The sequence below is a fragment of the Lonchura striata genome, chromosome 11 (genome assembly GCF_050655825.1).
Source record: "Lonchura striata isolate lonStrDom1 chromosome 11, ASM5065582v1, whole genome shotgun sequence".
Lineage (NCBI taxonomy): Eukaryota > Metazoa > Chordata > Aves > Passeriformes > Estrildidae > Lonchura > Lonchura striata.
Window position 1 is genome coordinate 17189782 of NC_140713.1, and position 27865 is coordinate 17217646.

At 44.6% G+C, this 27865-nt stretch overlaps 3 protein-coding genes across 9 annotated transcripts in view; 1 reads left to right on the forward strand and 2 right to left on the reverse strand.

Moving 5' to 3' along the window:
• AMFR (autocrine motility factor receptor) overlaps positions 1-9439 on the reverse strand; it is a 28250-nt gene extending 18811 nt beyond the window's left edge. The window contains exons 1-6 of one of the 3 annotated variants that reach the window (XM_085589680.1): positions 9349-9439; positions 9028-9279; positions 7528-7620; positions 5695-5859; positions 3797-3949; positions 498-538 (exon numbers count right to left, since the gene is read on the reverse strand). In XM_085589680.1, the coding sequence (XP_085445806.1) occupies positions 498-538; positions 3797-3949; positions 5695-5859; positions 7528-7620; positions 9028-9249 (674 nt within the window). In that variant the 5' untranslated portion in view covers positions 9250-9279; positions 9349-9439. Of the gene's footprint in view, positions 1-497; positions 539-3796; positions 3950-5694; positions 5860-7527; positions 7621-8946; positions 9313-9348 lie in introns of those variants that run through there. The other 2 variants (XM_021535220.4, XM_085589679.1) reach the window with 2 other exon arrangements.
• Positions 9440-10922: 1483 nt separating this feature from the next.
• NUDT21 (nudix hydrolase 21) lies at positions 10923-18174 on the reverse strand. Its single transcript, XM_021535219.4, has 7 exons — positions 17966-18174; positions 15620-15820; positions 14444-14507; positions 13693-13782; positions 12958-13033; positions 12449-12563; positions 10923-11215 (listed from the first exon to the last, which is right to left on the reverse strand). Exons 1-7 carry the CDS (start codon positions 18079-18081, stop codon positions 11194-11196), a joined length of 684 nt encoding a protein of 227 aa, XP_021390894.2. The 5' UTR covers positions 18082-18174; the 3' UTR covers positions 10923-11193.
• Positions 18175-18308: 134 nt separating this feature from the next.
• OGFOD1 (2-oxoglutarate and iron dependent oxygenase domain containing 1) lies at positions 18309-26034 on the forward strand. 5 transcript variants are annotated; one of them, XM_085589681.1, is made up of 13 exons: positions 18309-18582; positions 18669-18814; positions 18905-18951; positions 19400-19500; positions 19896-20012; positions 20821-20912; positions 21918-22043; positions 22380-22493; positions 22798-22877; positions 23009-23304; positions 24081-24203; positions 24997-25055; positions 25568-26034. In XM_085589681.1, exons 1-13 carry the CDS (start codon positions 18324-18326, stop codon positions 25727-25729), a joined length of 1722 nt encoding a protein of 573 aa, XP_085445807.1. In that variant the 5' UTR covers positions 18309-18323; the 3' UTR covers positions 25730-26034. The 5 variants fall into 5 exon arrangements, with proteins under 5 accessions (XP_085445807.1, XP_085445811.1, XP_085445809.1 ...); XM_085589685.1 differs by lacking the exon at positions 18905-18951 and having other exon boundaries at positions 18309-18479; positions 18570-18617; XM_085589683.1 differs by having other exon boundaries at positions 18309-18474.
• Positions 26035-27865: the final 1831 nt, after the last annotated feature.

Consider the following 27865-nt stretch of genomic DNA (forward strand, 5'->3'; position numbering starts at 1 on the left):
CCCCTTTAGGTACAGGATGGGGCTCTAATGTTTCACCAGAGCCTTCTCCTCTTCAGGCTGAACAACCCCAGCTCTCTCAGCCTGTCTCCACAGAAGCTGCTCCACTCCTCTGAAAATCTCTAAGGCCTCTTCTAGACTCACTCCAGCAGGTCCACATCCTTGTCATGTTGGGAGCCCCAGAGCTGGATGCAGCACTCCAGATGGAGTCTCAACAGAACAGAGCAGAGGGGCAGAATCCCCTCCCTGGATCTGCTGCTCACACTGTGGGGATGCAGACCAGGATGTGGTTGAGCTTTCTGGACTGCAAGCACACATTACTGCACTATGTCAAGCTTCTCATCTACCAACACCCCCAAGCCTCTCCTCAGGGCTGCTCTCAATCTCCAAACATGCACTTGCAATTCAATGGGGTAATTACATACACCTCTTGTATAAACATGCTATATACACTACCATCCTGAACACACATCCTGTAAAACATAACTTACAAAACTTACCGTAAAATCACATGAGCAGTTCTGACTGTCACCAGCAGAGACTGCAAAAGAGGAAGAAAAAGCCATAGATATTAACAACATTCTGGCAGGGACAGTGATTCAGGTGCAGGAGCTCAAGGACTGAAACGCAAAATTCATTTATTGCAGCTTAACCAGTCCTGTGAGCCAATGGTCACTATGGATGACTGTGTGCACAATATACCTGAGACAACCATGAAGCTTATAAATAAATATGGAAGAAACTGCTCCCAAAGACATGATGCTTTTAAAGCAGGCACTAGTGTTGCTGTTAAGTGTCATTTTTTCCCAATTACACATGATGTATTGCCTTTTTCAATAATTATCACTCAGCAAGTGTTGAGACCACAATCCCACCAACTACCTCTCCTCATCCCACTTCTGAAAAAAAAACAACTGGAAGAACTGAATAATAACAGAAATTTGAGAATGATAATTTCAAATAATTCCCCCCTTTGCTGAGATGTAACTGCTGCTAAAATTACTTCTCTCTTTAATCATACTTATGTTTCTAGGCTAAGTACAGAGAAAAAAACCTGAATATATCAGAAAGTGTAAGATCAGAAGTGTAAAGACAAGTCACCAAAAAGGTTAACTATATTTCCACAGGCTCTTATCATCTAAGAGATGATGGCCCCATCACCTCTCTGTAATCCATCAAGCCCACAGCACTCTATCTCTTCATTCTATCCTCACAGTGAAAAACACCAGACATGCTTCCCCCAGAGACTGCCCACACCACCCTATAGTTAGCAGGGGCCAAGTGACACTGAGATGCAGGGGATTTACAATGAGCAATTGAAACCACTTCTGTGAAACTGGTCTGATGGCATGCCTTCAGCATAAACACTATGAGCAGGACAGAAGAACTACCAAAACCACTAGCTTCCCAAAGTAGCAATAAGCCAGTTCGTTTGAATCTTTTTTTCCATTTGTAAAAAGCATTCTTAAAGTGCTTCTATGCATATTTAAACCTTTGCAACACCCAACATATCTGCCAACTGTTTACTAGCTGGCTTAAAAAAAAATATGCAAAGATGTATAGACTGGACACTGCTTGCTATACTATAGTTCTTGAACACCATATATTAAGGCAAAAAATATTAAAGTTTGCTCAAAAATACAGACAAGTCACTCCTCAGCTTTCTCTGGGCATTTGCATATTTCACATCCACCCTCTGCAGCAAAAAAAAAAAAAAAAAAATGCTGCAAGCATCAGAGAACAAGAGGAAGTTACCTAAAACACAAGAAAAACATCTATATTGCTTTACTGAAAACCCTGAGCTAAATCAATGTTTGCAGAAGAGAGATTAATAGCTTAATGTAACTTAATGTAATTCATTCACACTAATGGAATACACTTGGCAAGGTCCCTCTCAAGGAGCATCACAGAAGCCATCACCAGAAAAACATTTCAGTCTCAAAGATTTATTGTTTTTTACTAAGAGCTTGAAGTCTGCTATGAGGTGTCATTGCCAGTACCCATACAGAAAGAAACATAAATATTTTATTCCACTCAGATATGTGCTGGGTAGTAAAATCAAGGAAATTACTCATGGTTGCCCAATCCATACAGGGAATATTTAAAGTGTTCAAAAATGGCAATCTCCTATGAGAAAAAATTAAAAATACTAGAATTCTTTTGCTTAGAAAGAAAGGCAGTAAAGGAACAGGCAAAAGGATGATTAAATCACAAATTCTATGAAAAAGATTAAACAGGGAATGATTCTTAGCTTATTTTCACCATAAATGTATTGGATGATAGCTAAGGACATTATTCCCTGCCCATGGCAGGGGAGTTGGAACTAGATTATTTTTAAGATCCCTTCCAACACCTGTGATTATCAAACACAAGGTTCAGAACAACTCAAACAGGACATCTTTCATGTACATAAAGCCAAGTAAACGTTGAATTTGTTGCCCTTGGATATTAATACAAACAAGCTCAATGAATGATCAGACAACTTTCCAGTGTACATCTGGGAATATCAAACCCAATGGGTTTGTACAGCCCTCAGCTCAGGAATGTTCTCAAACACCAGTGGCTGCAAGCAAAGCTAGGAGACCCTTACTTCTGCATTCCCCACAAAGTTCCTCACTGCCTACCAGCAGCACAGCAGGGGATCCAGGGCTTGGATGGATACCCCACACTTCCACTGACTGAGCCACTCCTTTAGTCAGCACACAGAACAGCTCCACTGAAATGAATAACTGGGCCCCAGCCTGCAACCCTAAACACTCACACTACCACACAGCACAGCACTGAGGAGGCAACACAGGCACCAAACACTCCCTGATTAACCCACCGCAAACTGGTGTAACGCTGATAATCCTCCTGCCAAGCCAAGATAAGAGACATGACACCAAAGAGACCCCACCTTTCAGAGACACTTAAATCTTCCAAAACCTTTCCACTGTTTTATTACAAATCTGGTCTTGCACATTCTCATATTTATGGAAAAAAAAAGTGACATATTGATAACTGAACTGTAGTATGACAAGTATCATATTCTCCTACTATCAGTTGTTTTCCTTCCTACTCCCTAAGTCCAAGTATGAACTCAAGATAGGAGAAGAAAAATAAATTGTATGTATTATTTGTTGTCTGAACTAATGATGTGCTAACACAACATACTTAGATTAGGTTCTTCCCTTTTGTTAAAGATTATCACTTCCTCAGGCAGAGTGCAACAACCCACCACAACATCAAAAACATGTTCACGCCACAAACATACTGATGTTTAGTCCGCAGTGCAAAGTGTTCAGGAGTGCAAAAATATGCCTTGCTTATCTCAGCTGGGACACAAATTGTTACACAAACATAAGCAAAAGCCATGAGAATGCCTTAAGGAAAGGATGTCTCACTCCTTTTGGGGAGAAATGAAATAGAAAATACAACCTCAAAGAAAGAGGCTGAAGTGCAAATTACACTTTCATACACACTCTATCCATCTCTCAAGTGCTGTTTCACCAACCGTTCTTGCAATGCTCATGAAGCACAACCATTACATTTTTTCATAAGCTGTCATTTGATTTCAGCATCATTTTACAGGTCTACCCTCTCATTCTCTTCTTCAGACTAAGATTGTTTTCAGGGTTAAAGGCTAAAGGGAGAAAGCATGCTAATCTGGCAACTTCTGGAAAACAGTGGAGCATTTGTCTGTGTCTTCAAAGTTTCTTTCTTATGGGAATTAAAAGCAAATCCATTGTGTACCAGGATACCACAAAGTGAGGGGTCAAAGGCAAAGTAGAAACCACAACACATATGAAGAAAGTCTCACCTCTGCTGCCATGAAAGCCAATGTGTGCATGCCATGGGTGTAGCCAACAACTCCACAGACAACTGCTAATCCACAGCAGGACAGGAGCATGGCTATGAGCAGGGCCAGCACTCTGACATGGCTGCTCATAGGTGTGGTAGGAGAAAAGGAAAGCTGCAACACAAATACAAAAACACATGACAGTTTAAATGAGTACTTCATCCACCCTGCCTTCCATTGTCATCTCACCAAACAAGACCTCACTCAGGAAAATCTTTTGCTTTCTAGAATAAAACAAATTTCACAATGGTGAAATTATGTAGTAATAAATTATGAAGAATAAAGCTAAACCCACACACTATCCCAAAGCCCCATTCATGTTACTATAATTTACAGTCACAGTTTAACAGTTACAATTTTTTTATTTACAATTACTATGAGTATTTGAGCTGTTTAAATCACCTGTACAAGAAAACCAGAGACACCAAATCCACAGCATCTCCTTAGGATTAATATGCATTTTACTAACACACAGTCTTCAAACAACATTTTGCCAGTTTTTCACCAAACAGCTGATCTGAATTTGTCCAGCTTGGTCTTCCATCTTTTAGTTCTTCCATTGTCATTTTCTTATAGAAGAAAGAGATATCTACCCAAAAAATCATTTAAGCTGCAGCTAGGGACTACTGAACAGACTCTGCTCAAAAACAGTTGTCTTATTCAATAGCATGCAAAGTGTATTGGATCTCTAAACTACCTTAACAGAGGGCTACACCTGGTCTGTCTAAACCAAAAGCAACCCAAGATGTTGGTCCATCCTCTTTTTTGCAGGGCAGGATGAGAAAGAACAGGACAAGGAAAGGAGTTGCCCAAAGCTTCACTTTAATCTGATTTACAAAGTTGATTCCCATGGTTTTTTTTTAAATGGGCTTTTTCTTAATTCTTTGTATCTGGTTCAGCTCCACATGCCCCATCTTCACAAGGCAAATCATACAAGTATCATTTGTCCAAGCAAAAATTGACTATGCATGCTTTGAATGCAAAAAAGAATATAATAAGGATTTCTTCCCACGTGACTCGTATTCTTTCCAAGCTTTAAAAAGACTAAAAATACCAGATGACTGACTTGTTCAGTGCTGTCTTAATTTTCTTAATCCTAGCCAATTCAGTTTCAAATTTAAGTGCTTAGCTACCTGTGAATTAACAGGCCTTACTGGAACATTACTATACAAAAAATACCTGCAAAGCTCAGATCTACCAAAAACAGATCCATGGATTCAATTCAGGTCAAACTTCAATGCCAGAGGAGAGGAGCCTAGGAAAATGTAGGCCTGTTATAGTTTAAAGGCCAAGATTTACTGTTCAAATTACAGTTTCTTCTTCCTTGTCTAGCCTTCAATTTTTTGCATCTCTACCTAATTTATTCCTGGTATTAGCACAAAGTTGAATGTAGCTTAGAGAGAAAATTGCACAGTATATTGTAAAGACACTGGCAGTCAAAACTCAGTATATCTAAGTGAGTGTGAAACCTGAGTACAGAATCTGCAGAAACAGGCTCCATAGGCCAGTCCTAAAGGGCACCAATCTAAGGGATGCTCTGTTGTTAAGATGTCTTTACTAAGGAGAGCTATGAAGCCATCTCATCCAGTTATGTAATAGTAATTACAGGGGACATATAAGGAGCCATTTATTACAGAAAATAAGTATCTTCAGCTCCATTTGTCTCATGGGAAAACTGAAGGAGTAAGATTGACATTGTACTTTAAAGCAAGTATTTGAAGCAAATGGGAAGTGCACATGTTCAGTACCACAGGGTGTGGAAAAGGTCTAAAGGATCTGTTTGTACCTTATCTGAGCCAGTGCCTGGGCCAGAAACACAATTTGCATGCCCCAAAAGACAGCCCTTAATCAAAACTTACATATTCAAAGCGATCCTTGCAGAGCTGAACCATCAGATGGAGAAACACAAGTCCAGAGAACCAGAGGCACCACATCACTACTTCTTCTACTGTCTGAACATTCAGCACACCAAAAATGAAGATAAACTTGTAGAAAATGAAATTCCAGAATTTATCTTTGAGATGCTGTAATGGAAGAGATTCAAGTAAGAAACGTATTAAAAATACCAGCAGGCCTTACTGCCTATCTAGTTTCTTGTACCATGGCAGCATAACTGCTACACAGCACACAGTGCAGTTTCCTGCGATATTCCTGAACCAGTGCTCAGCACAAAGCAAGTCTGATCTCAGATTGATTCCTCATGCCCAAGCAACTCAGCTACCAGGCTGCAAATACACAGTCCTCTCTGCTGGAATAGCTGTCACAGTTAGTTATTCAAAATGCCCAAACTGCCTAACACCTTGCTTCCAAAAACCTGCCAAAAAGTACAGATGATTAAGAAAAGATTATGAAGTCTGTTCTTAAGAATCACAATGCCTACAGTGGAGAATGAGATGGATGAGCAATGAAAATAAAACCATTCCCACACACAAAAAGTATGAAAGATATAATATGATGTTCTCAAGCAGCAGACAGCAAGCCAGCTTGAAAGGGATTAAGAAATTTATGAAACAAAATGTTTTGTTAAAGTATATGATGAAATCACCAGGAGTTTAGTTAAAACAGGCCCCGAGTTCCTTAAAGATGCTGCTGTTTTGGGCTCGCCAGTATTAATAAGCAGCTTTCCTTTACATGACAACTGAGGCAAACTCCCACTGTCTAAACACAAATGGACCCACACTGCTACTGCTTCTCACTTCAGTTTTTAAGAGGGTAAAGAACATCCTGGAAACCATCACCAGTTAAAATTCCACATCCTTACAGTCAACATGGACTGCAGAAAAAGTCGGGCCCATTGCAGTTTGATAGTGTCTTGGTTTTAATACACCACTCAGAGCCTCTACAAGGTATGAATTACAAATGCAATAGGCTTTGAGGGATTCACAGTTATTAATGAGGCTTTGTGTGCCTCAGTTCTGCATGCCAAAAATCATCATGGACTGATTCCTCCTATGGAACTCTTTTTACAGACTTTTTTTTTAATATGTGAACACATTCCAAACCACTGCTCCTGCATTTACATGAGCAACTTATGCATTTGCCTTGCTTTAAAAATATATATATAGAGATACTATTCAAGGTCTTGCTGCTGCTTTCATCTTCTGCAGGATCCTGTTTTTAAAAACTCTGCTTTCACAGTTCCTTTGCTGAATTTTTACAAACATTCTCACATAGACAAGAGCAGGACTGAACATCCTCTGTTTTCTGTCCTGCTCACCTCCTTTCTCTGGGGATTTTCTTGCCTACTGCCTCTTAAACATGCAGGCTGATAAACCATCTACTCAGTGTATGAGGCTGGAAAGCACTTCTCCAGCAGTTATGGTACAAAAGAGGGAACTCAAAACTGCCAGTGCTGACAGCTACAAAATGCAATGGAGAAGTGCTGCCAGGTACAGGCAGAATAGAGAAGAACACATTACAAGTGTTTTGAAGTGAGGTGTGCTTGTAAGAAATCTAACAGAGCTCATTAAAGACACAGGGTTTTTCAAGCTGACTGGGGGCTTATAAAATACAACAGGAAAAATTCCCTTCAAAATAAACCGGAAGCATGTGGCTGTGGATATACTAGCTAACCAAATGGTAAGACATCCATTGTAAAATTTATTTTTCTTGTGCAGTTTCAGCAATTCCATATAGAAAATCACACCATGTGACTTTGTCATGTTTCACAGTTTCCTTGTTTGCTGTCTCACCTGCCTCTCACTGACACGAAGAGGACCAAACACTATATACTGGATTAGCTTAGCAACCAGCATCAGAAAACAGCAGGCAGTGTTCACTAATACCTGGAAAGAAATAAAGCAGTCAGTGACAAATACTTTTGCCCTATTTAGAAGAAGTGAGAGAAGGGGAATGAACAAGTCTAACAAAACCTGTCATTGTTCACAGAACAGTATTAGTTGCCTTTTCTTTTGATGAAATTTAAGCCTGGCCTCTTCCAAGACACATGAAGTAGCTGGTAAGTCTTAGCTTTTTTTTTTCTAGAAATACTAACACATTCAGTTTGATACAGCAGTAAAGCCAACAAACTGCTCTACCACTTCACAACAAATTATTTCATACAGATTAGAAAATTTCATAAAAGAACATGGGGACAAAACTTAGAGATCACCAAGATGCTCCTTTTGTTTAACATAAGGCAGATGAGAAAAATCCAGTTTGAATCTGTTGTTACAGTAAGAGGATTCAGAGGTTGCCTCAAAACATGCTGAATAGCACATATCCCTTCCGTAATAACACGGCTTGAGGCTTTCTTAGGAAACTTCTTTACAGCAAAGTAGCAAGAAGCAGAGCACATGGGCCTGGGAAAACTGCTATCTCATATTTGACAAAAGGATTTGTAATTAACTTTTGACCTAAGCAGGACACTAAAAAGGCTAGAAGGTAGATGATGAAGAAGCTTCACCCTGTCATTTCCAAAGGACATCACTTGTCCAGGATTCTTAAGGCTGCAAGACGAGCTTTCAACAGGATGAATATATATGGCATATTAAAAACCAGCACCTCGGTCAAGTAAGTATGCTGTGAAGCGGATGTCCAACTACTGCCACCTTTGAGTGACAGACAGATGAAAAGTTCAACAGCAACAACTCAGCAAGGTATCCAATATCGCCTTGTTGAGCCTTTATTTCAACTGCAAATCAGTGAGCCAAAATTCATGAGCCATTATGAGGTCTGGGTTTTAAAAAGTACAGAAAATTATTTTCTCTTTTTTTTTTTCCTTAAACGGTGAGAATGTTTCCTCTTACCTACAAAACGTTCAGTGCTATTTAAAAGGAAATAAACAAAGGCAGCAAGGTTCGAGTACCTGACAGCCCCTTACTCTGATTTCTGGCAGAGCAGGTCGGGCAGCGCTTGGCGAAGCTGAGCGCTTGGGACCGCGGCAAACGCTCCCGACAGCTTCTCCCAGCCCCCCGGGCAGGACGAGCGGAGGCGCCCGGGGAGAGCAGCACAAGCCGCGGGCTGAACTCGGCTCTAACGCTGCCCACCGCAGCCAGGCAGGAAGGGAAGCGGCTGCGGAGGCGGCCCGGGGAAACCCAGCCGAGCCCCCTTCTCTATTCCGCGAGCAGTTTTCAAACAACAATAACGAAACTCCCCCCGGGCCCGCCCACCTGCCCCCGGCCGCGGGGAGGTGCCCAGAGGCCGCCGCCAGCCCCGCAGGCCCGCAGGCCCCGCCGCCGCCCCGGGCTCACCCAGACGCAGAGGCTGTCGGAGAGCAGGTAGTAGGCGACGTCCAGGGCCCGCGGCCCGGCGCAGCGCTGCGGCTCGGCCAGCTCGGTGCCCGCCGCCCCGCCGGGCGCCTGGCTGAGGGCGCGGTAGGCGCTGAGGCCGGCGGCCAGCAGCGCCAGGGCGCTGAGCGCCGTGTAGGTGCGGAGGCTGGGCCAGGGGAAGCGCTCCAGGAACAGCAGCGGCATCGCGGAGCCCTCGCGAACGCCCGGCCCCGGCTCGGCGCGCTCCCCCGGCTTAACGCCCGCCCCGCCGCCCCTCCCCGGGGCCGGGCGAGACGCCCCCACTGGATAAAGGAAACAGACCGGGCCCGAGCCCTCCGCCCCGGCTCCGGGCGCCGCGTCCGCCCGTCACCCCGCGCGCTGAGTCACGGCCGGGGCGGCGCTTCCACCGGCCCGGCCCTGCCCCGCGCCGCCCGCGCCCGGGACAGCGGCCGCACCGCCGGAGCCGCGCCGGGGGGAAGCAGAGGGGCCTTCGGGAGCCCCCAAACCTACAGGCAGGGTGGCAGAGAGAGCGTAGAGACTGCAGGAGCAGCGCCCTTCCACTGACAGCCTGGAACAAGAATTAGTCTCGCAAACTACCGTGTGGTAAGGTGAAAGGTGCTCTTAAGTGCCAAGGCTCAAAAGCTGCACTCTGCTCCTTGTTCTTGCAGCATCTGACTTCCAAACTTCCACCTGCCTTTTCTTACTTCCACAGGCAAAAAGATTCTGTTTTCCACTCTCCTGCTACCTGTATTTCCCCTAGCTGGTAGCTAAGAAACCATATATTCTACTCACCATCTGTCTGGGCCTTCCTTCCATAGGACCAAAGTGAACAGCCCTTGCACTCTCCCAGCATTTTGCAGTACATTTGCCATACTGCACAGCTTCAATTTGACCAGAGCACCAAGCTGTCAGGATTGTTCTGTACGTTGCTTACCAGTGCAGATGGCAGCAGAAGCAAGCACTTTGGCAAGATTTGGTTCTCTTGGCAGCAGGTGCTCTCCAACCCTGCCTTCATAAAAGAGGACAGTGCACAAGCAACAGTGCATCTTCTGATCACAGGCAGAACTTGGAAACAAATCTTTCAAAGACTCATTCATTAAGCAAAATTATGGAAGACTAAAAGCACTGTGAAGTGTCACATCCAAATGGACTTTATGTTTAGCCAAGCATGTAAAATCCCCAGAAGTAGAAAGATTGATATTTACTGCCTACAAGAAACTGAAATGTTGAGAAAAAGCAAAAGTGGGTATCTTTTGCAGGATGAGACGGCACAGGACAGCATAACATGGAACCACTTGCATGTGGCATTGGTTAAGTGTTTCAGCATGACCCTAATTCTGTCCCATAGCTAAGAAAAAATATACAAAATTAACCTCACTTTCCCAATTTTAACTGCAGCTCAGACCAGTCCAACAGAATTTTTGGGGTTGTTACTGTCTCAAGGGGGCACTGAAGGAACAGATGCATGCTGCATCTCCTCCAAGCCCTGTTACAAACCGATCGGTTCTGGTAAAAAAGGTAAAGGCTACACTTGCCTTTAAGTACTCATTCTCCCTCAAAAAAGCAGTTCTGGTCTCCAAGTTAGACTTAAAACAATATTGAATCCACTTAAGCTATTTCATTTCTCCCTGATCCTAGGGATATTCCCTTCTCACGGATAAAGATCCCAGCATCTGAATGGGCCCTGAATGGCTTAGCTCCTCCTCATTCCAAGATCATCTGTATTCCTGAAGAAAATAATAAAGCTTAAAATATGCATCTAAGAGACAATAAGGAAAAATAAAAGAACTAATAAACAGAAGGAAAAACAAACCAAACAAACAAACAAAAAACCTAAAAAAAACCACAACAAAAAGCAAACCAAACCCAAGACAAAATGAATCTTAACCATATTGTTTAATGTTGTACAAAACAAAAAATTGGTGAGTATTACAATGATAAGGGATTATAACACTGGTAGCCCATTGCCATCTCTCTAGCTAAACAGTTGAAATTCACTTCTCTGTTCATACCCTAGAATGTTTAGTGGTCTTCAGGAACAGAAAGACTTCAAAAAATCCTTGTGTCACACATATTCGTTTCTCTACAGTTCAAAGCTGTGCTCACAGAGACGGCTTCTTCTACTGGAGTCTTCAGGTATATAGGAATTCAGTTGTAAATAAAGTTGAACCTAAAATTAAAAGGATTATACCAAGTGAGGAATTTTGATTCTTTTTTTTAAGGGCATTTTTGAATGAATAAGCAAATGTTTTGTTTTTGCTCTGGATAAGCCTCCACCTGACAGGACAAAAGTACATTTTTTCATAAGACAGCTTTACAGTATAGCAGTATATATATCATTTTTAACAGCCAATCCTACACTAGCATTGCACAACTGTCTCTTATGGTTGCAGAAGAACTAACTATTAACATTTCATCTCCTAAAACAAGGTCACAGATACATAAATCACAGTGAGAGTTACATTCCTCCATCAGCAACTCTTTTGCAGCACTTCTGCTACTAGACCAACCTTACATGTTCCAAGGGGAACACACAAACATACTGAAGAGAGAATTTTTCCCAGCTAAGTTTCATAAATAACTGTGGAAGCAAGCAATCCATCTCAGCTTCCAGGTGCCCAGCCTTTGCATGTGTCTGTTGCACCACTACCCAACCTGCATGACAGTTTGGCTGGTACTCAAGAGGAAATACCTGCTGTCTTTAGAGGAGGGGAAGCCAAAATTTGAGCTAGAGAGAAAAATACTCAGCAGGAAATAAGATTATGTGCAAGACCAGTGCTAACATACTTTTTTCATCATAGTAGGTAGGTGACAGAACTACTTCCCTGAGGAAGAGCTGGCAGGCTGTGGGACTCCTAGTATGCCTGAACATGCTCTCAAGTAAGAGACCAGTGAGCTCTGGAGAGACAAGCCACAGCCATTCCCAGGTAATAAAGTCAAAGCATGGTATACATTCCAAGAGAAAGGAAAAAATACAGCTGTCCCTACAGATATTTGTGTCATAAAGATGCTACACTTCATTAACTCTACTAAAGAGTGTAAAAAAACCCACCACATTTAACCAGCACAAAGCTGTGATAATATGCATACCTAACTCAGTGCTTCAAATTTACATCCTGGCTTTAACTCTCCAGCTGTCTCCAACAACTACAAGAAGCTGCTCCTCAGTCTGTGCACAGCCTCATCCTCACATCTTCCATGTGTTCCTTAACTACAGCTGCTAGGTAGGACTTTGGTGCTAGCCAGTTGTGATCAGTGCCTCAAAAGTGTCCATGCAGTTCATCTGAAGCAGAATCTTTGGGATAGATGCCACCTTTTCAAGTTGGTTTCTGTAGCACCTTGCTTTGCTCTGGTGTCCCACAGGAAACCATGTTCCCAGAGCCACTATACAAATACAACATACCTGCTCAAAAGTTGAGGAAGGCTGGAAATAATAGGTCCATATCCTGGTGCGTTGTCATAGAGCTCAAACAGTGGTGCAGCAACCAGCTTGTAATTTTTGGGGACTGCAAACAAAGCTAAAAACAAATACAAGTTGATGAATCAAAAAAACCAGCACACATTCAGCCCAGGGATCATCATTCCCCACAGACCTCAAAACAAGTTCACTACATATAGCACTCAAGCAGGTTTATTGCTTTTTTAGTTAAATATGGGATTCACATCCTGTACACAGACTGATGCAAGCAGGAATAAAAATTTACTAGGAAGTCATGTTCAAAGGATCATCTACCTTCAAAACAAATACCAGCATTTAACTTTGTTAGTGATCAACCACAAACAACTGCAAGCATACACATCTTGGTATAACATACCACAACATACACAATCACAACTTTGTGTTCCTTGAGTGAAATGCAAGCATTTAAATATTGTTACAAATACAACCCTTTGATCCAAACAAACACTTACCCTTTTCTTGAAGCTGGACCAAAAATAGCTTTTTGTGTTCTTTTGGCTTTGTAATATGAGCTGGGATATATGGATACTAGAAGAAAAATGGTAAAAAACAGTTGTACAGAGCTTTGAAAATACTATGTAATCTTAAATGCTACTTTATAAATTATGAAGCCCTGTACAAGTTTTCAGTGTGTCATATATTATTCTTTCATGGCATCAAATAAAACCATTTTCATAAGAAAGTACTTAGGAAAGGAATGCTGTTGCTGTCACAACTATTGACAGGCTCTAAAGTGGCATCAATATCATAAGCAGTTAAAACAACCCAATAAAACAGAAATGCATAAAAGCAAACTAAGCAAACTAAACAAAGATTTTCAATATTAAAGCCCTTAGAAATAGGGTAGTGAGACTAGGGCATGTTCCACAAGCAGCAGTACAAGAATCTCCATTGTGGCTACAAAAGGAATATAAATGGTGCATATGTCTCAATGTAGAACTGGAAGCTACTACATCTAGTGGTTTCTCATCCATCAGGACAGGTGTGAGAAGGAAGACAGGAATTTCCATTAAAAAAAAAGGCTGTAGTTTCTCTTCAGTCATAGGAAGGAGATGAAATAGACAAAACCCAGAAAAACAAATTGCTCATGCAGCAGGTACTCAAGAAGCCCATCTGGAAGGTTGAAGGCTTTTAGAAGTACAGACAGAACTTGACCAAAGAAGATGGAAGCCCACGGGAGTACTCACCTGTGGAGGTTCAAAGTTTGGTCTCCACCAGTTGCCAATGCAGTCATCAATCACCCAGTCTTGCTGAACACCATCCTGACGACCCAGTATCTATCAAAAATCTAGTACTAATCAGACCTCAAACTACCTCAAGGAAATTCTTTTATTAAACACATACTAGAAACAGAAAGACTTGCTGCAATATATGTCTGATGTAGTTCATAACTGCTCTGAGACAGCTTTCAATAGAACTGTAGAGTATTTTTATATAAAGTGAGATTTTTCAGTAAAAGCTTCACCTGGTAAGACCAGGACACTCTAGAAAGCTTTTCAAAAATCTATGCTCTACTCAGCTGGACTGAGTCCTATCAGACCAATTGGAAGAATGCAATATATTGTTACATTAGCTAGCAGAATTAATTTAGCTACTTGGAGAAAATGGTGCATTGAGAGGACTATCTCAAAGGCAAGTCCCCAACAGCTGTCCTCCACAATATATTTTATTGCTCATCTCTACACTCACTTGCCTGAAGCCAGTCAGAAAGCAAAGCTGCAAATGAACACAGGACTTGAGCAGCAGGTAGGAGTCAGCCACACTCATGATGCAGATAAATGAAAACTTGACTGCTTTATTTGTTAACTACCTGAGAACATCACAAAAGCAACAAAATAACAACAATGGTAAGAAGACTACTCTAATACTTTATCTTATTCTGGTAATTCTAAAATAATGCAACATTCTCCTACAGCAATATAATGACAGAAAACAGACCTCTGTCATTAAGCGTTTGAGCCCTTCCACCTCATCTTCTCCTGGATTGAGTTCACCACCAGGTCTGTTAAAATAATCAATGATGAAAGTCAAAGTTATTTTATTGCATTTACCAATCTTCACAGCCAAGTTCCAGTGTGCTTCCAGGCTTATGGCTCTTAAGTCAGGAGTTACAGATCTAGTTTTGCTGAATTGAAAGACAGCAGCATAGCTTTCACCTCAACTGAAATTAAAATGGCTATTTACATCCCTTAAAAAATAATCATTACATAAAATACTTTAAGTTCAGCAGGACAAACTATAACAATACACATGATAAAAACTCAGTCCCTTATAGGGTAAAGTTTTAATAATAATAACCAGAAGCTGAAGGGCTGTAAATACTGCCTGTATTTGTTCTTATCACAAAGCCAGCACTAACTGAAGCATAGAGAAAGCAGAAAATAAAACTCATGTGGGAAAATTATGCAGGATTATTAATTTTCATCATTACAGCATTTTGCAAATTGTTTACATTCTTGTCTAGTCTGCAACAGCCCTTCAAATCAAGATGCCAAAAACTAATCTAGATTAGTTAAATTACTTAACATACACACAAAATTGAGAACAATCTAAAATGTTAAAACAGAAGAACAAGAACACAAGCATGGTAACATGAGACAAGTCAAGGCCATCTAGTATAAAAAATAAAATCACCACCATCACTACATCTGTATGCAATCACTAGAACTTCAGTCTGGCTCTGATAACTATGAGATGAACTGAAGCAATTTTCTCAGATTTAGATGCCTACCTTTCTTGCTATCCCAGCTCAGCTATTAGTTTGTAAGCAGGTATCATTCTGCATTTACAGGGGGTTAGTCCTTGGCCTCCACTTGCCCATTTTTACAGGCACAGCATAAGCGACTGAAGCATTGCAGCTTTCACAATGCAAGTACAACACATCAAGTGCTGGTAATGATTTTTAAACAAGATTTTACTGTAGTGATGCACTGTAACTAAGATTCCCAGTCAGTTCCAAACTAAATCATCCCCCTCACAAGCAGAGTCAAACACACTTTAGATTGAAACCACACCATTCAAAAAATACTTTCCAACTATGTCTTTTAACCTCTAGCCCACGTTTAGTGGTTTGTGACAATAAACTGCAGTTACACTTAGGAAACAGACACTTACAGCTTGAAAAAAGTTGTACCCAGCTGCAGTAACAGCACATGGGGCAGCCTGTGCTCATGCACAATCAGAACTCCTTCCACTGTCCGCCTCATGCCAATCTTGTCAAACTCTTCTCTCATGCGCTGAAACCGAGCTGCCACGGAACTGTCCTTCTCATACAGAGGCTCCTTTGTACCAAACGTGTAATTCGTCAGAGGATACCTGTAAGGAGAAAAAATGTTACTGCGTAACAAGAAATCTAACTTTAAATCACCATGACACAGCATCTACCCTGAGACAGATCCTTCACTGCTTGATGGGTAAAGTCATAGTGCAGGGCTAAAAATCTTTGTTGGTGGCTTATGAGGCCCCTGTCCCAGGGAGATCTGCACTATAGAACAAATAAGCACAGACAGTCCTGTTGAGCTGCACTCTAGCCTGGTGTAGGCTCAAAAGAAGGAAAAGAAGCACAGAACCAACTGTTGTTCAACAGCCACCCTCTTTGATCTCCATGCTGCAGGGAAAAGGCAGGTGAAACTCTGCTAGGAGCTGGAAAAGAGACTGGAGAAAAAGCTCTGCTGGGAAGGAAGGAAGCTGCACAGGACTGCAGGTTTTCTTCTGCAGATGTAATGAAGCCTGAGAACTAAACTGTTAGAAGTGGTTTTGTTTTGAAGTGGGAAATCAGACATGTGGATCACAGAAGAGGAGACATGCTGAGTTTCTGAGTACAGGGTTGGGAACCTAGGGTAGGATCAAGAGTGTGAGCAGATCCCTCTGTTGGGCTGGTGCTGGGTGCCTGCACTCCTGTAACAGTGCAGTGGAAACTTGTCGATTTCTGAAAATAGAAAGAAAGGAAAGGTTAGGCAAGAAATGGGTCAGCCCAAGACAGCACAGAGGGCAACAGGGGAGTGTTATTGTACAATTAAATCCATTTAACAGAGAGGTCTGGTGGCAGGAGACCTGGAGGAAAGACAGAATCACCCAGCTAAGTCAAAAGGGAGAAGAAAATGGTTCTGGGCAGAGCAGTGATGAGTTATCACCATGGTTTTACTGACTTGTGGCACACAGCAATGGAATTAACAGAATGAATGACTGTCTTATGTTTTCCTTGAGATGCTTCTTGGCATGGAATCCTTCCCCAGACATGTCAAACTTTAGTAGCATACGCTCTTCTCTCCTCAAATTCCAGCCCTCCTCTTCCTCCAATTTTCCTAATGTTTTACAGCGTTAAAATAACAAGCCAGTTACCATTGTTGGAGCCTTTTCTCATGTAGACAAAACAACTAGCTTCCAAACCACAGGTTCATTTACTAACAAGCTCCCCCACTTTTACTTATAGTCTAAAACCATCTACATTTCTTTCTCTCTTCATTTCCATTCTTAGATACACAAATTACTTTAATAATAACCTATTAAGCTAACCCATACTATACTAATGTGGATGCATTAGTCTGTACATCAAAACCCTCAGCTTCAACTTAAAAAAAATGCTGCTGGTAACACAGCTTCATTATGAGTCTTTGCTTCAGAAACCCGATAGAAATATTGCAGTTTCTGAAGTTCATATTTGAACTTCCACATGACTCTGTGAATAAACTCAGCTACACAAAAAAACACAAAAGTGTCAGTGATTAACAGCTAAAATTAAATATTGACTGTTACAGCTACCATTTGCTGGTTTTTGCAATTTGATATATGCACATAGCAAAGAACACGTTCCAAATCCACCAGATTTACTGGAAGAAGCAAAAATATATAACTTCTCATAAAAAATACATTAATACTTATTAGTAAGTAGTTTGTCTCTATTACAAATTTCTGTGGTAGGAAACACTCCGAATTTTATCTCCAACACCTGTGCCAGATAATCCACAATCACCAGGCACATCCAGCCACATCCCACTGACTGCCCAGGATCAGCCCAAACCCCAGCGAGGCCAGGACCCTGTCTCTCTCTGCCGTCTTTCCGGATGCCTGTGAGAGCAAGAAAATGTCTGTGATGCTCACCACACCTAGACCTTTCCTGTGTTAGTTGGGGTTCACAACTCCCGGGCCAGACGCTACTTCTAAGCACTAAAACATTTACACCAAATCCTCCACATTCCCACGAAGGCCGGCAAGCCCTCGGTACCCTCGGTACCCTCAGCGCGGCTCAGCAGCCCCTGTGAGGGGGGCGGGCCCCATCGGCACTCGAGCTCTGCCACCGCTGTGCCCCAGCCCTCCGAAGGGCCAGGACCCTCCGGACCTCGCACGGCGGAATCGGAAGGAAAATCCCGCCGAGCCTGCCGAGGGAGCGGGGATGAGCTCGCCAGCGGGGCGGGGCGGGACGGCGGGGGCAGAGCCGGACAGGCCCGAGGCGGCGCTCACAGGTTGATGGTCCTTTCCAGCGTGAGCGGCTTCGTCTGCTGGATGTACTTGTTCCCGAACTGGTTCACCCCGCGGGGCCAGCCGGTCTGAGAGCGGTTGGGCGGCACCACGGACATGGCGAGAAGCGACGGGAACAGGCGGCGGGAGCGCTCAATCACTTCTGGGCGGCGGGAGCGCCGTCCGCCATTAACGCCCGCCCAGCCCTCAGCGCCGCGCCGCCTGCTGGGACCCGCCGTGCCTGCCCCGCCCCTCCCGCTCATTGGCCAACGGCTCCCCGGCCTGCGCCTGCACCATCCGATTGGCCATCGCTGGCGAAGCGCGGGGGCCGCAGGGAGTTGTAGTCCGGCCGGACGGTACCATGGCCGCCAAGCGTCACGGAGCGGCGGCGCCGGCGGCGGCCAAGCGCGGGAGGCGCGAGGCGCGCGCGGAGCTGAGCGCGGCCCTCGGGGACGCGGCGCTGCGGGAGCGCGCGGGGGCGGCCTGGGCCCGCGGGGAGCGGCTCCGGCACGGTACGGTACAGCACGGCACGGTCCGGCCGGGCCGCGGGGAGCGGCTCCGGCACGGTACGGTACAGCACGGCACGGTCCGGCCGGGCCGCGGGGAGCGGCTCCGGCACGGTCCGGCCGGGCCCGCGGGGAGCCGCTCCGGCACGGTACAGCCCGGCCCGGCTCCCCGCCCCTCACCGACGGCCTTTCCCTTGCAGAAGCGGTGGTGCTGGAGCCGGCCCCGTTCCGGCACGGTGTCATTCCCGGTTTCCTGGCGGACCCGGCTTTCGCGGAGGCGCTGCGGGATGAACTGCTGGGCCTCGGCTTCCGCGGGCGGCGGAACGACCTCCTGTCGCTGCGGCAGGTGGGCCCGGGGCCGGGCTGAGCCGGGCCGGGCTGGGCCGGGCCGAGCCACGCTAACCCCGTCCCTTCTTCTCTTCCATGGGCCGCGCAGTCCGAGGAGCTGGGGGCAAGCCCGGAGCCCCACGTCGCTGCCCTGAGGTGAAGCGCGGGCTCGGGGCTTTGCCCGCTCAGGGTGGGGGGAGAGCCGTGCTGGCTCCACAGCGAAAGCGGGGTGGGCCGCCTTCTGCCCCCATACTCGGGCCAAAAACCGGCTGTGGAGAGCTGGATCTGCTCTGTGCTTGTCATGGGCAATGAAGTCTGTTCAGCTTTCATCCATGTTCAGCTCTCCTGCAGCTGTCACCTCTGACAAGCTTCCCAGTGCACCTTCCCACTGGTTGCATGTTTGCTGTTGATTATTGCCAGCAGTGCTGTGAGTACGGGGCTGTTTTCTTGGCCAGTACCGGTGTGATCCTACAGAAACACACTGTCACTCACAGCAACAGCACCTGTAACCATTTAAACAGTTAGCAGGGAGGCAATACATTAATTTAGTCTATGATTATATGTTTTATAACATAGGACACTTACTGTGTGCTTATTTTCTCAGGCATGCACTGTGTGAAGAATTCCAAGTGTGGCTTTCTGATGTGACCCAGATAGTGCTGGAGCCAACTATTGACATATCCTGTGCTAAATATGAATATACTGGTCAGTCTCTAAGTGATCCTTTCCCTAAAGCTTCTGTGTATGTGTAGGGAACAAAACGTCTATAGAACACCTACTTTTATGCTAGTTCCAGAGGGTCCTAGAGGCTGTCAACAGCAAAACTGTGAAAATGAAGTACAAATGATGAAACAACTGTTGCTGGTGTATAACTGCCTGTACCTTCAGAGTGGCCTGATCTGTCAATTGCAGTGCAGTCCCACAGAAGTGAATCTTGCAGATTTCAGGCTGCTGATGCCAATGAGTGAAAATGTAGTTCTTAGAAAGAACATGTTTTTTCTTGTCGTATCCTTGCGGGGACAAAGCTGGGAAGCAGTTGTTGGAATGAATGATGCATGTACTGGAAAGATGCTACAGCAGCAAAACGTGTGTAATTGCAGATGTCTTGCTGTGCCACGATGATGAACTGGAAGGTCGGAGAATTGCTTTCATCCTATACCTCGTCCCACCCTGGGAGAAAAGTGACGGGGGAACATTGGATCTGTACAGCACAGATGGTAAAAGCTCCAAGCTCAGCCTCAGATAGATGAAGGAGATGAAGCTTATGTGCCCCTTGCAGCAACTCTCACCCCAAACAGTAGAAGGGAAATAAGGAATTTCTCCTTTGTTCAGAGAAGCTGATGTAAAGTGTGCCCCTTAGGGATGGGCTGTAGTAGGCTTTGCAGACAGGCAACAGCAGACAAACTTTTGGAGGGGTCAGGAGTAGAGGCAAGATGGAAGTGATGCCAGTAAATGTGCTTGGAACTCCAGACTGATGACAAAAACTTCCCTTTCCAGCAGCAGAACCGCAGAATGTTTTGGGTTGGAAGAGATCTTAAAGCTCATCTTGTTCCAGCCCGCCTGCTGTAGGCAGGGACATGGTCTGCTAGACCAGGATGCTGCAAACCCCACTGAGCATTTCTAGGATGGGGCATCCACACTTTCTCTGGGCAACCTGTGCCAGTGCCTCACTGCTCACAGTGAAGAATTTCTTTCTAATAGCTGATCTAAACACACCCTTTGTTTCAAGCCATTCTCCCTTGTTCTGTTATTCCATGCCATGTCTGTCCTAACTCCTTCTACAGCACTCTTGGTAGCTCCTTTTGGTACTGGAAGAGGCTTTAGGTTACCCTAGAACCTTCTCTTCTCCAAGCTGAACAGCCCCAACTCTGTCTTCCTGTCTCCATGCAGAGATGCACTGATTCCTCACCAAGCCCTTGCTCTGAGCTCCATGCCTTATACCCAGGTGTCCCACCAGTCACAGAATCATGTTGTCAGAGAGAAGTCCCAGTTCCTTTCTTAACCAGAGTATGTTTTCTTCCTCAGAACACTTTCAGCCACAGCAAATCACCAAGTCATTAGTGCCTTCATGGAACACACTGGTTTTCTTTGAAGTGTCTCCAGTCTCTTTCCATCAGGCAAGGAGCGTTCTCTTGTTAACTTTTTAATCCTCATTGTTGTGGTTATTCATTCTGTGTGTTATTACTGTCCTGATGGGGAGGGAGAAGAATGGTGGGTAGAGTGGATACTTGTGCTAAGTGCTGTGTGCTAAAGAAGGGCTTCAAGGACTTGAAGGAGGACAAGAACCAACAAAGCCAACTTTAAACCATCAGTCTAGCTGCATCATCCTGTGAAAGAAAAATTTCCATTTCTATTTTGTGTTACTATCGTGGCAAGCCACTGCTTTGAATTTAGCTCTCGCTGGTTTGTTAGCTTGTTTTAAACTAGCTCACATTTTTGATGTGGTGGTCATGACTTTGCTCCAGAAGAGCTCCTCAGGCCATTCATCACCTTGCCAACAGTGCAAGGGCACTTTGCAGATCTGGCTGTACCCCCTCAGTGGCACAGACATGGTGCAGTACCCTGCAGCAGAAATGCTGATACAGTTAAGGAATACTCTGTGACACTTGTCGGGAAGAAGCCTGGGAACAGGATGAATAATTTGGGGAGCTGCATGACACAAACACCTGACTGAAATCTGACACTCCTGTGTACCTGAGAGTACCAGGGACATCAAACAAGGCCAGAGAGCAGAAGGCTGGGGAGGAAGATGATCAGTGATATAGGTTGGGCATGTCCTGACATAGGCCACTTAGGGGTCTGTTTTTGTGTCATTTATGTCTTACAGTTGTTAATTAAGAGCAGCATCTACTTGGGTTTAATTTTGTCTTAAAAATCCATTACTCAAATCTCCCAGAGTAAGAGAGAGAATGCATTCTCTGTGAACTTGGAGTAAAAGCTTAGACTGGAATTCTGGAAACCTGCAATGGACTTCAGGACAATAGGCCTCTCTCTGATAATCTGTCTGACATACCTGTGTGTGCAGTGGGCTCTCTGGAGCAGAGTCCATCTCCTGTTATGAGTTTGCTTGGCACTGGTTACGCCTGGTCTGACCCGTGACGTGCTGCCCGCCGTTGTTGCAGGTGTCAGAAGTTGTGTCGCAGAAGTGCCGCCTGTCAGTGAGCGGTTGGTTCCACGGCCCGCCTGTGGCCAGACCTGCACGGCACATTGAAGCCCCCTTGGCCAGAAGCCCACACATCCCCTATGATGTGAGTAACAGTATATCTGCATTTCTGTCTCTGTCCTGTTCCTGTAATACCTGTTGGGGAATGCATCAATGCACTGGGGATGCTTTAATCTTTATCCCATTCTCCTTTTCATTTCCTGTTGATAAATTTGTATCCAGTTTCTTTCTTAGGCATCTTTGTATGTTTTGCATACCTACAGTAGTTCAGAGAATGTGGTGAATACCTGTGGTGCAAGGAAATAAAGCAATGGAGTGTGTTTGTGTGTAGGAATCCAGCTCTGTGGCCAGCTCAGTAGGAGGAATTAGGGAATCTTCTTCACTTCTGAAAATTCAGTGTTCTAATCCGTTTCCCTTCCAGCATGAAATATTGTATGAGTGGATCAATCAAGTTTATTTGGACCTGGACTCCCAAGCTCAAATCCAGGAGGAATTTGAGGAGCGATCAGAAATTCTCCTGAAAGACTTTCTTAAGGTGAGCCCAGTGGTTGAATTTGATGTGATCTGCCAGAACTGGTCAGAGGGCTGGCAGGTACTACATGGCACGAAGGCTGGGAAAGGGCTTCCTTGCACATCCATTAAAACAAAACACCTTCTAAGTTTCACACCTAAAAATGGACAGGTGACCTCCAGAGGCTCTTTCCAACCAAAAAACACTCTGATTCTGTGGAATTCTCCTGTAAACTACTGCATCAGGACTCAGCAAAAATAGATCACTTGTCTTCAACCTTGTTTTCTTAGGAGCTAAATGTTAACATTTCTGCATCTCTTTCTCCTAGAAAGAGAAGTACCAACTACTATGTGAAGCACTGGAGAACAAAGAGATCCACTGGAGTAGTCGAGGGCCAGCCAATAAAAGGTGGGGAATGACAGCACGCTGCACCAGTGTGCTGAGCAGGAGCTGCCAGGAGGCTGCACTGGTCAGTGCTATTGTTATAGATGTGGTCCTTGTTGGCTCTCCCACAAGGAGATACATCTGCTGTCTTTCAGACTCTATGAGGCAGCAGAGGAACACAGCCTCCCTGACACCCTGAAGAAATTCCTGCAGCTGCTGCGCTCTGAGGCCTTATTTTTATTGCTTTCCAACTTCACTGGCCTAAAACTGCACTTCCTGGCTCCCTCTGATGAGGATGAAGATGCTGGGGAGGGACAAGCAGCAGACACCAGTGGGCAAAGCAGTCCCAAATCTGAGCAGGAAGAGACTGAACAACCAGCCAATGGCAATCCCCATCAGCCACACCAGCCTGAGAACACCCCTGAAGCACAGGATGGCGAGACTCAGAGCAGTGAGTAGAGCAGCAGCAGTGAAAAAGGATTCAAACAAAATTCCCAGTGATTTTCATGGAACTAGTGCTTCACCTTGTTTGTTTCACCTTGTTTGTGCAACCAGCACAAACATAGGACTTGAAGCTTTTTAGACTGATTATCTGAAATCAGTGACCATTGCAAAAGAATTTGGAGTAAATCAATGATAATTTGAAGATGCCATTTTGAACAGACCTAAGTCCTAAGGGTGGACTTTTGGGGGGACTGCTCATCTTCTGTCAATAGTTACATGGTTTCTACATCCACGTACCCCTACGTCATATAAAGCATATTCTTGTATGAGATAATAAATCCAAAAGAGACAGGTGAACAGGTCAGAAGTAAAACCATTTTAGAATTAGAAAATTGATACCTAAAACTAGGATTCAACCTTTCAGAAAACACCATCAGCCTAAACAACCTTAGTTGAATTTAGTTGTCAGCAGTGACAACTATGAAAGATTAGATTAATTTTGGGTTTTGATTGATGATGTTTATTTAAAAGAGTGGCTCTGAAGTTTAAAGGTAGAGTTTTTGAAAATGCTCATCTTGCACTAAGACAAGTTAGTGGACACTGGAATAAAAGGTAATATAAAAACAAGTCCTACTTAAAAAATCCCATCAGAGCAGTTACCAGGAACAAAGGATGTATGGAGCAAATCTCACAGTGGTGTGAGATCACTGAGCTCCTCACACGCTTTGAGCTCAGCTGATGTGCCTTCATGGCTCTCCCTTGGGTGTTTGTGCCCTCTCCTAGGCTCAGGAACTCCTGTGTGTGCGGGGGAGCTGCGACGCTGGACCCACGGGCACTACACTCTTGTCCATGATTCTCAAGCCACAGAATTTGCTCTTGATCTGCTCTTCTTTTGTGGCTGTGAAGGTAAGTGGATGAGAGAGAGATGTCAGACTCTCCTTTCACAAGACTTTGCATAAAGGAATGACTTCTGAGTTCTCAGCAGTTCTAAAACACACAAAATTTCCCTGCTTTTTCCTGCATAGAAGGTTTCTGTAGACTTTGTCTTAGTCCTCACTTCGGCATAAACCCTGTTTCCAGTAGTCCTCATGGAAAAGTTTGGGATTGTGGCCTTGGAATCATCTCTGGCCTTTCCGCTTGCGCCAGGAGGTGGCGCTTGGACAGGGGGAAAGGCTGAGCAATGGTTCTGGGTGCGCTGCAGGCTCAGGTGGCCACAGTACCCACCAGGAATGTTCTACCCTTTTCTCATCAGAATTATTACTACACGTCCAGTTCACAAAGGTCAACGTTTTCAAAAGTTACTTTAGGCATACCTAGGCATTTTGGGTTGATTGCTAGTTAGATAGTGGTAAAACAAAAAAAAAAAAAAAATTAACCACAAGCATTTTAGACCAGATGAGGCCAAAATGTACAGCTGACTGAAATCCTTTGGTATATCTGCTAGGGTAGAACTGTTCTACAGGTGAGGAGCGGTGCACCAAGCAACTTTAAATAGCTCATCTACCATAAAAGGCAAATCCAGTACACTTGCTTCAAGTTGTTTCTGAACAGAAGAAAACAAATAGACTGGCAGGAGGTAAATACTTACCCTGTATCCAGTAACTTTGGAGAGCAAGGTGAAAAAATGGCATCTCCTGGAAGGCTGTGTGGAGCATGAACAGCACTGCGGTTTCTAAGAATGTTTCTTTTCTATTTTAAGAGTGGGATCCTGAATATGGTGGCTTTACTTCCTACATTGCTAAAGGTGAAGATGAAGAGGTAAGGACCTCAGTAGCTAGCTGCAAATCAGATGAAACTGTATAGGGTGGAGAGACATAATTACACTTTGTCTTAATGCCAGCATAGTGCTGAGGGCGCTCAGTTGCGCACTGGAGCCTCCCTGCCCCAGTCGCTGCTCGTGGGCAAAGCTCTGGCCTCAGAGCTTTGTTAACACAAAGCATGAGACCCGGGCCCTGAGAGAGCCTCATGGCACCTGCACCTGGGGCTGTTTGGGAAGCCTGCCTGGAAGGGACACAAGGCTGTAGCAGGGATAACACTTGCCAAGGGAAGTGCTGTTCACTGGGATCCCATTCAGCATCAGTACTAGAAGCCCTTAATGTATAACAATGCTTCAGGTAAAGGGTATTAAAATGAAAATAGTGTCACAGTGCATTTTCTAACACCAACCCTTTGTTCTAACTAACTTTTGAAACAGTTTTGTTTTTTCTGAAGAATTTTATTAAAGCTATTTTTGTGAAATTGATTTACTTCCTTATCTTTGTATTCCCTAGCTGTTGACAGTGAATCCAGAGGAGAACTGCTTGGCCTTAGTTTATAGAGACAAAGAAACTATGAAGTTTGTGAAATACATCAACCATCGAAGCTTGGCACGCCTGAACAAGCATCCAAACAGAACAGGATTTTGGGATTTTTCCTTCGTCTATTATGAGTGATGGTGTAGTATGACCACTGTCACAGAGAAGAGTAGTGGGTGGTGGACAGGTTCCTACCCAGACATTAAGCTGACAAACTTTGCTCATGCAATTCAATCACACTGCTTAATGGAGGGGGGGGGCAGGTGGTTTTTTTAACTGCAAAAAAGGAAAATCAGACTTATCCTGTGTCCATTGTAACACACTCTCAACGGCTTTTAAGGCTCTGTGGTTGTCACACAACTTGCCAGCTGTTTTCTCATGGGAGCAGCACAGTGGCATCTCTGACCCATCAGAGTGAGAATTACAACTGTCCATTGCCCCAAGCTGCTGACTGATTTTATTAAAAAAAAAAAAAAAAAAAAAGGAAACGTGTCAGTTGTTTCATACACTGGTCAGACAAGTTTTGTTAGAAAATGCCCAAGACATTTTCTGGGGCTTAACTGTGTTCCTAAGACAAAAATAAAGGAGCCGCCATGGGAAATATGAGGTTTTTCCAGCTGCACAACTCTGTGGAATTGGGAAGGAAGACAGTGAGGCTATAAAGGCATTGGGTAGCACTTGGCACCATAACAAGGAGCAGGACTTTATTATGCTAAATGCTGTGCAGACAGACCTAGATGGGGCCCTTTTTCCAAAGAATTTACAAGCTAAACACCCAAGAAGAAGCCTGCTCCTGCACACTCTTCTTGGGTGGGTGTGCAGACAGCTTTGAGCTCCAGCCTCACAACAGTGGCCAGGGACTGGAAGCAGGAATGAGGCAACTTACCTTTTACTGGCTTGGTGTCCACAGGTAATAGGGAGGTCATCCAACAGCATGGCCTTGTGTCCTTTTTGTTATGTCCTGGGATCTGCGTTTTAGGGTGGTTTATGTCACTGGAGATCATCTCAAATGTTTTGAGGCAGCAGCCAGCCAAGTCCTGTGGTAAACACTGCAGGAAAGGCAGTGAGTGTGGCCTTGGTGCAACACTTTCCTCCCTGCATGTTTTCAACACTGTGCACCGCCCCACAGTCACTGCAAACAGGACTGTGCCAGACTCACCTCTGAGGTGTCCAGACCACCAAGAGGTGCAGCAGAGCTGTACCAATGCTTCAAGAGACAGCCAGAGTGCAGAACACTGCTGGAGGCTCGGCCCTGGTCTGCACCTGCTTGCCTGAAACTTTTTTCTGTCACTGAGAGACAGGTGTTCTTGCAGCTCGTGCAAGCCAGACACTGCAGGCCATGGGCTTGCAGTAAGCTGGGGAGCGTGCATGTCTTTCCTGGGTAGCTTTGGATTAAAGTCTGCTCCTTCTCCCATTCCAGGCCTGTTGGAGGCCACCACAGTGGGGTAAGACTGCAGCTGACAGTACAGGAGCAGTAAACTCAAAGCAAGGCTCGCTGTTGACATGAGTACTCTGGATCTTTTCCCGAGCAGGTGGGATGTCCTGTGGGCATGTCTGCATGAAGACACAGGAGCAACAGCCTTCAGTGTCGATCCCAACACACAAAGTTCAAAAAAGGAATCCCTGAGGCAGGTGGCAGGAACCCCTACCATTGCTTCCAAAGGGGAAGGTATCTCAGCCCCCACAGGGGCCAGAGCAAGGGGCCAGCACTGCTGTTAGAGAGTGCTGTGCATGTCAGTTCCATCCCAGGTGATGAGCAGCTGCTCAGTTCTAGCTGCTCCCTCACACTCTGTTGGGCAGGAAGGATGGCTGGGAGGTGGTTGCCCCGAACAGCTGTTGTAAGATCTTGCTCATATTCTGACTCATTTCCCAAAGCCAGCATCTCTGCGCGCTGCCAAAACTCTCTTGCTCAGTTTTAATCTTCCTTTGCCACTTACAAAGGTAAGGGGATGAAGCTAGAAACATGCTGAATTGAGGACAGAACCCTTTGAATCATGGTTTCTGATGTACCTTTCTGCCTACTGGAGCAGCAGCTCTTCCTGGGAAGAAGGCTGTTCTTATAGAAACAAGTTCTTACTCTGAGCTCTCCCCTAGAACAAAACAAGTAATGGAGGCTTCAAAAAAAAAGAAACCAAAATTATTTGGGTAGTTTGGAACAAAACTGATAGACACCACAACTATTCATAGTCTGTTAGGCAAAGTTGGGAGTAAATTCATTAACAAAACAAAGTTACTTCTTTGACTGCATTGTGAGCCTAACAATGTGCTTAATAG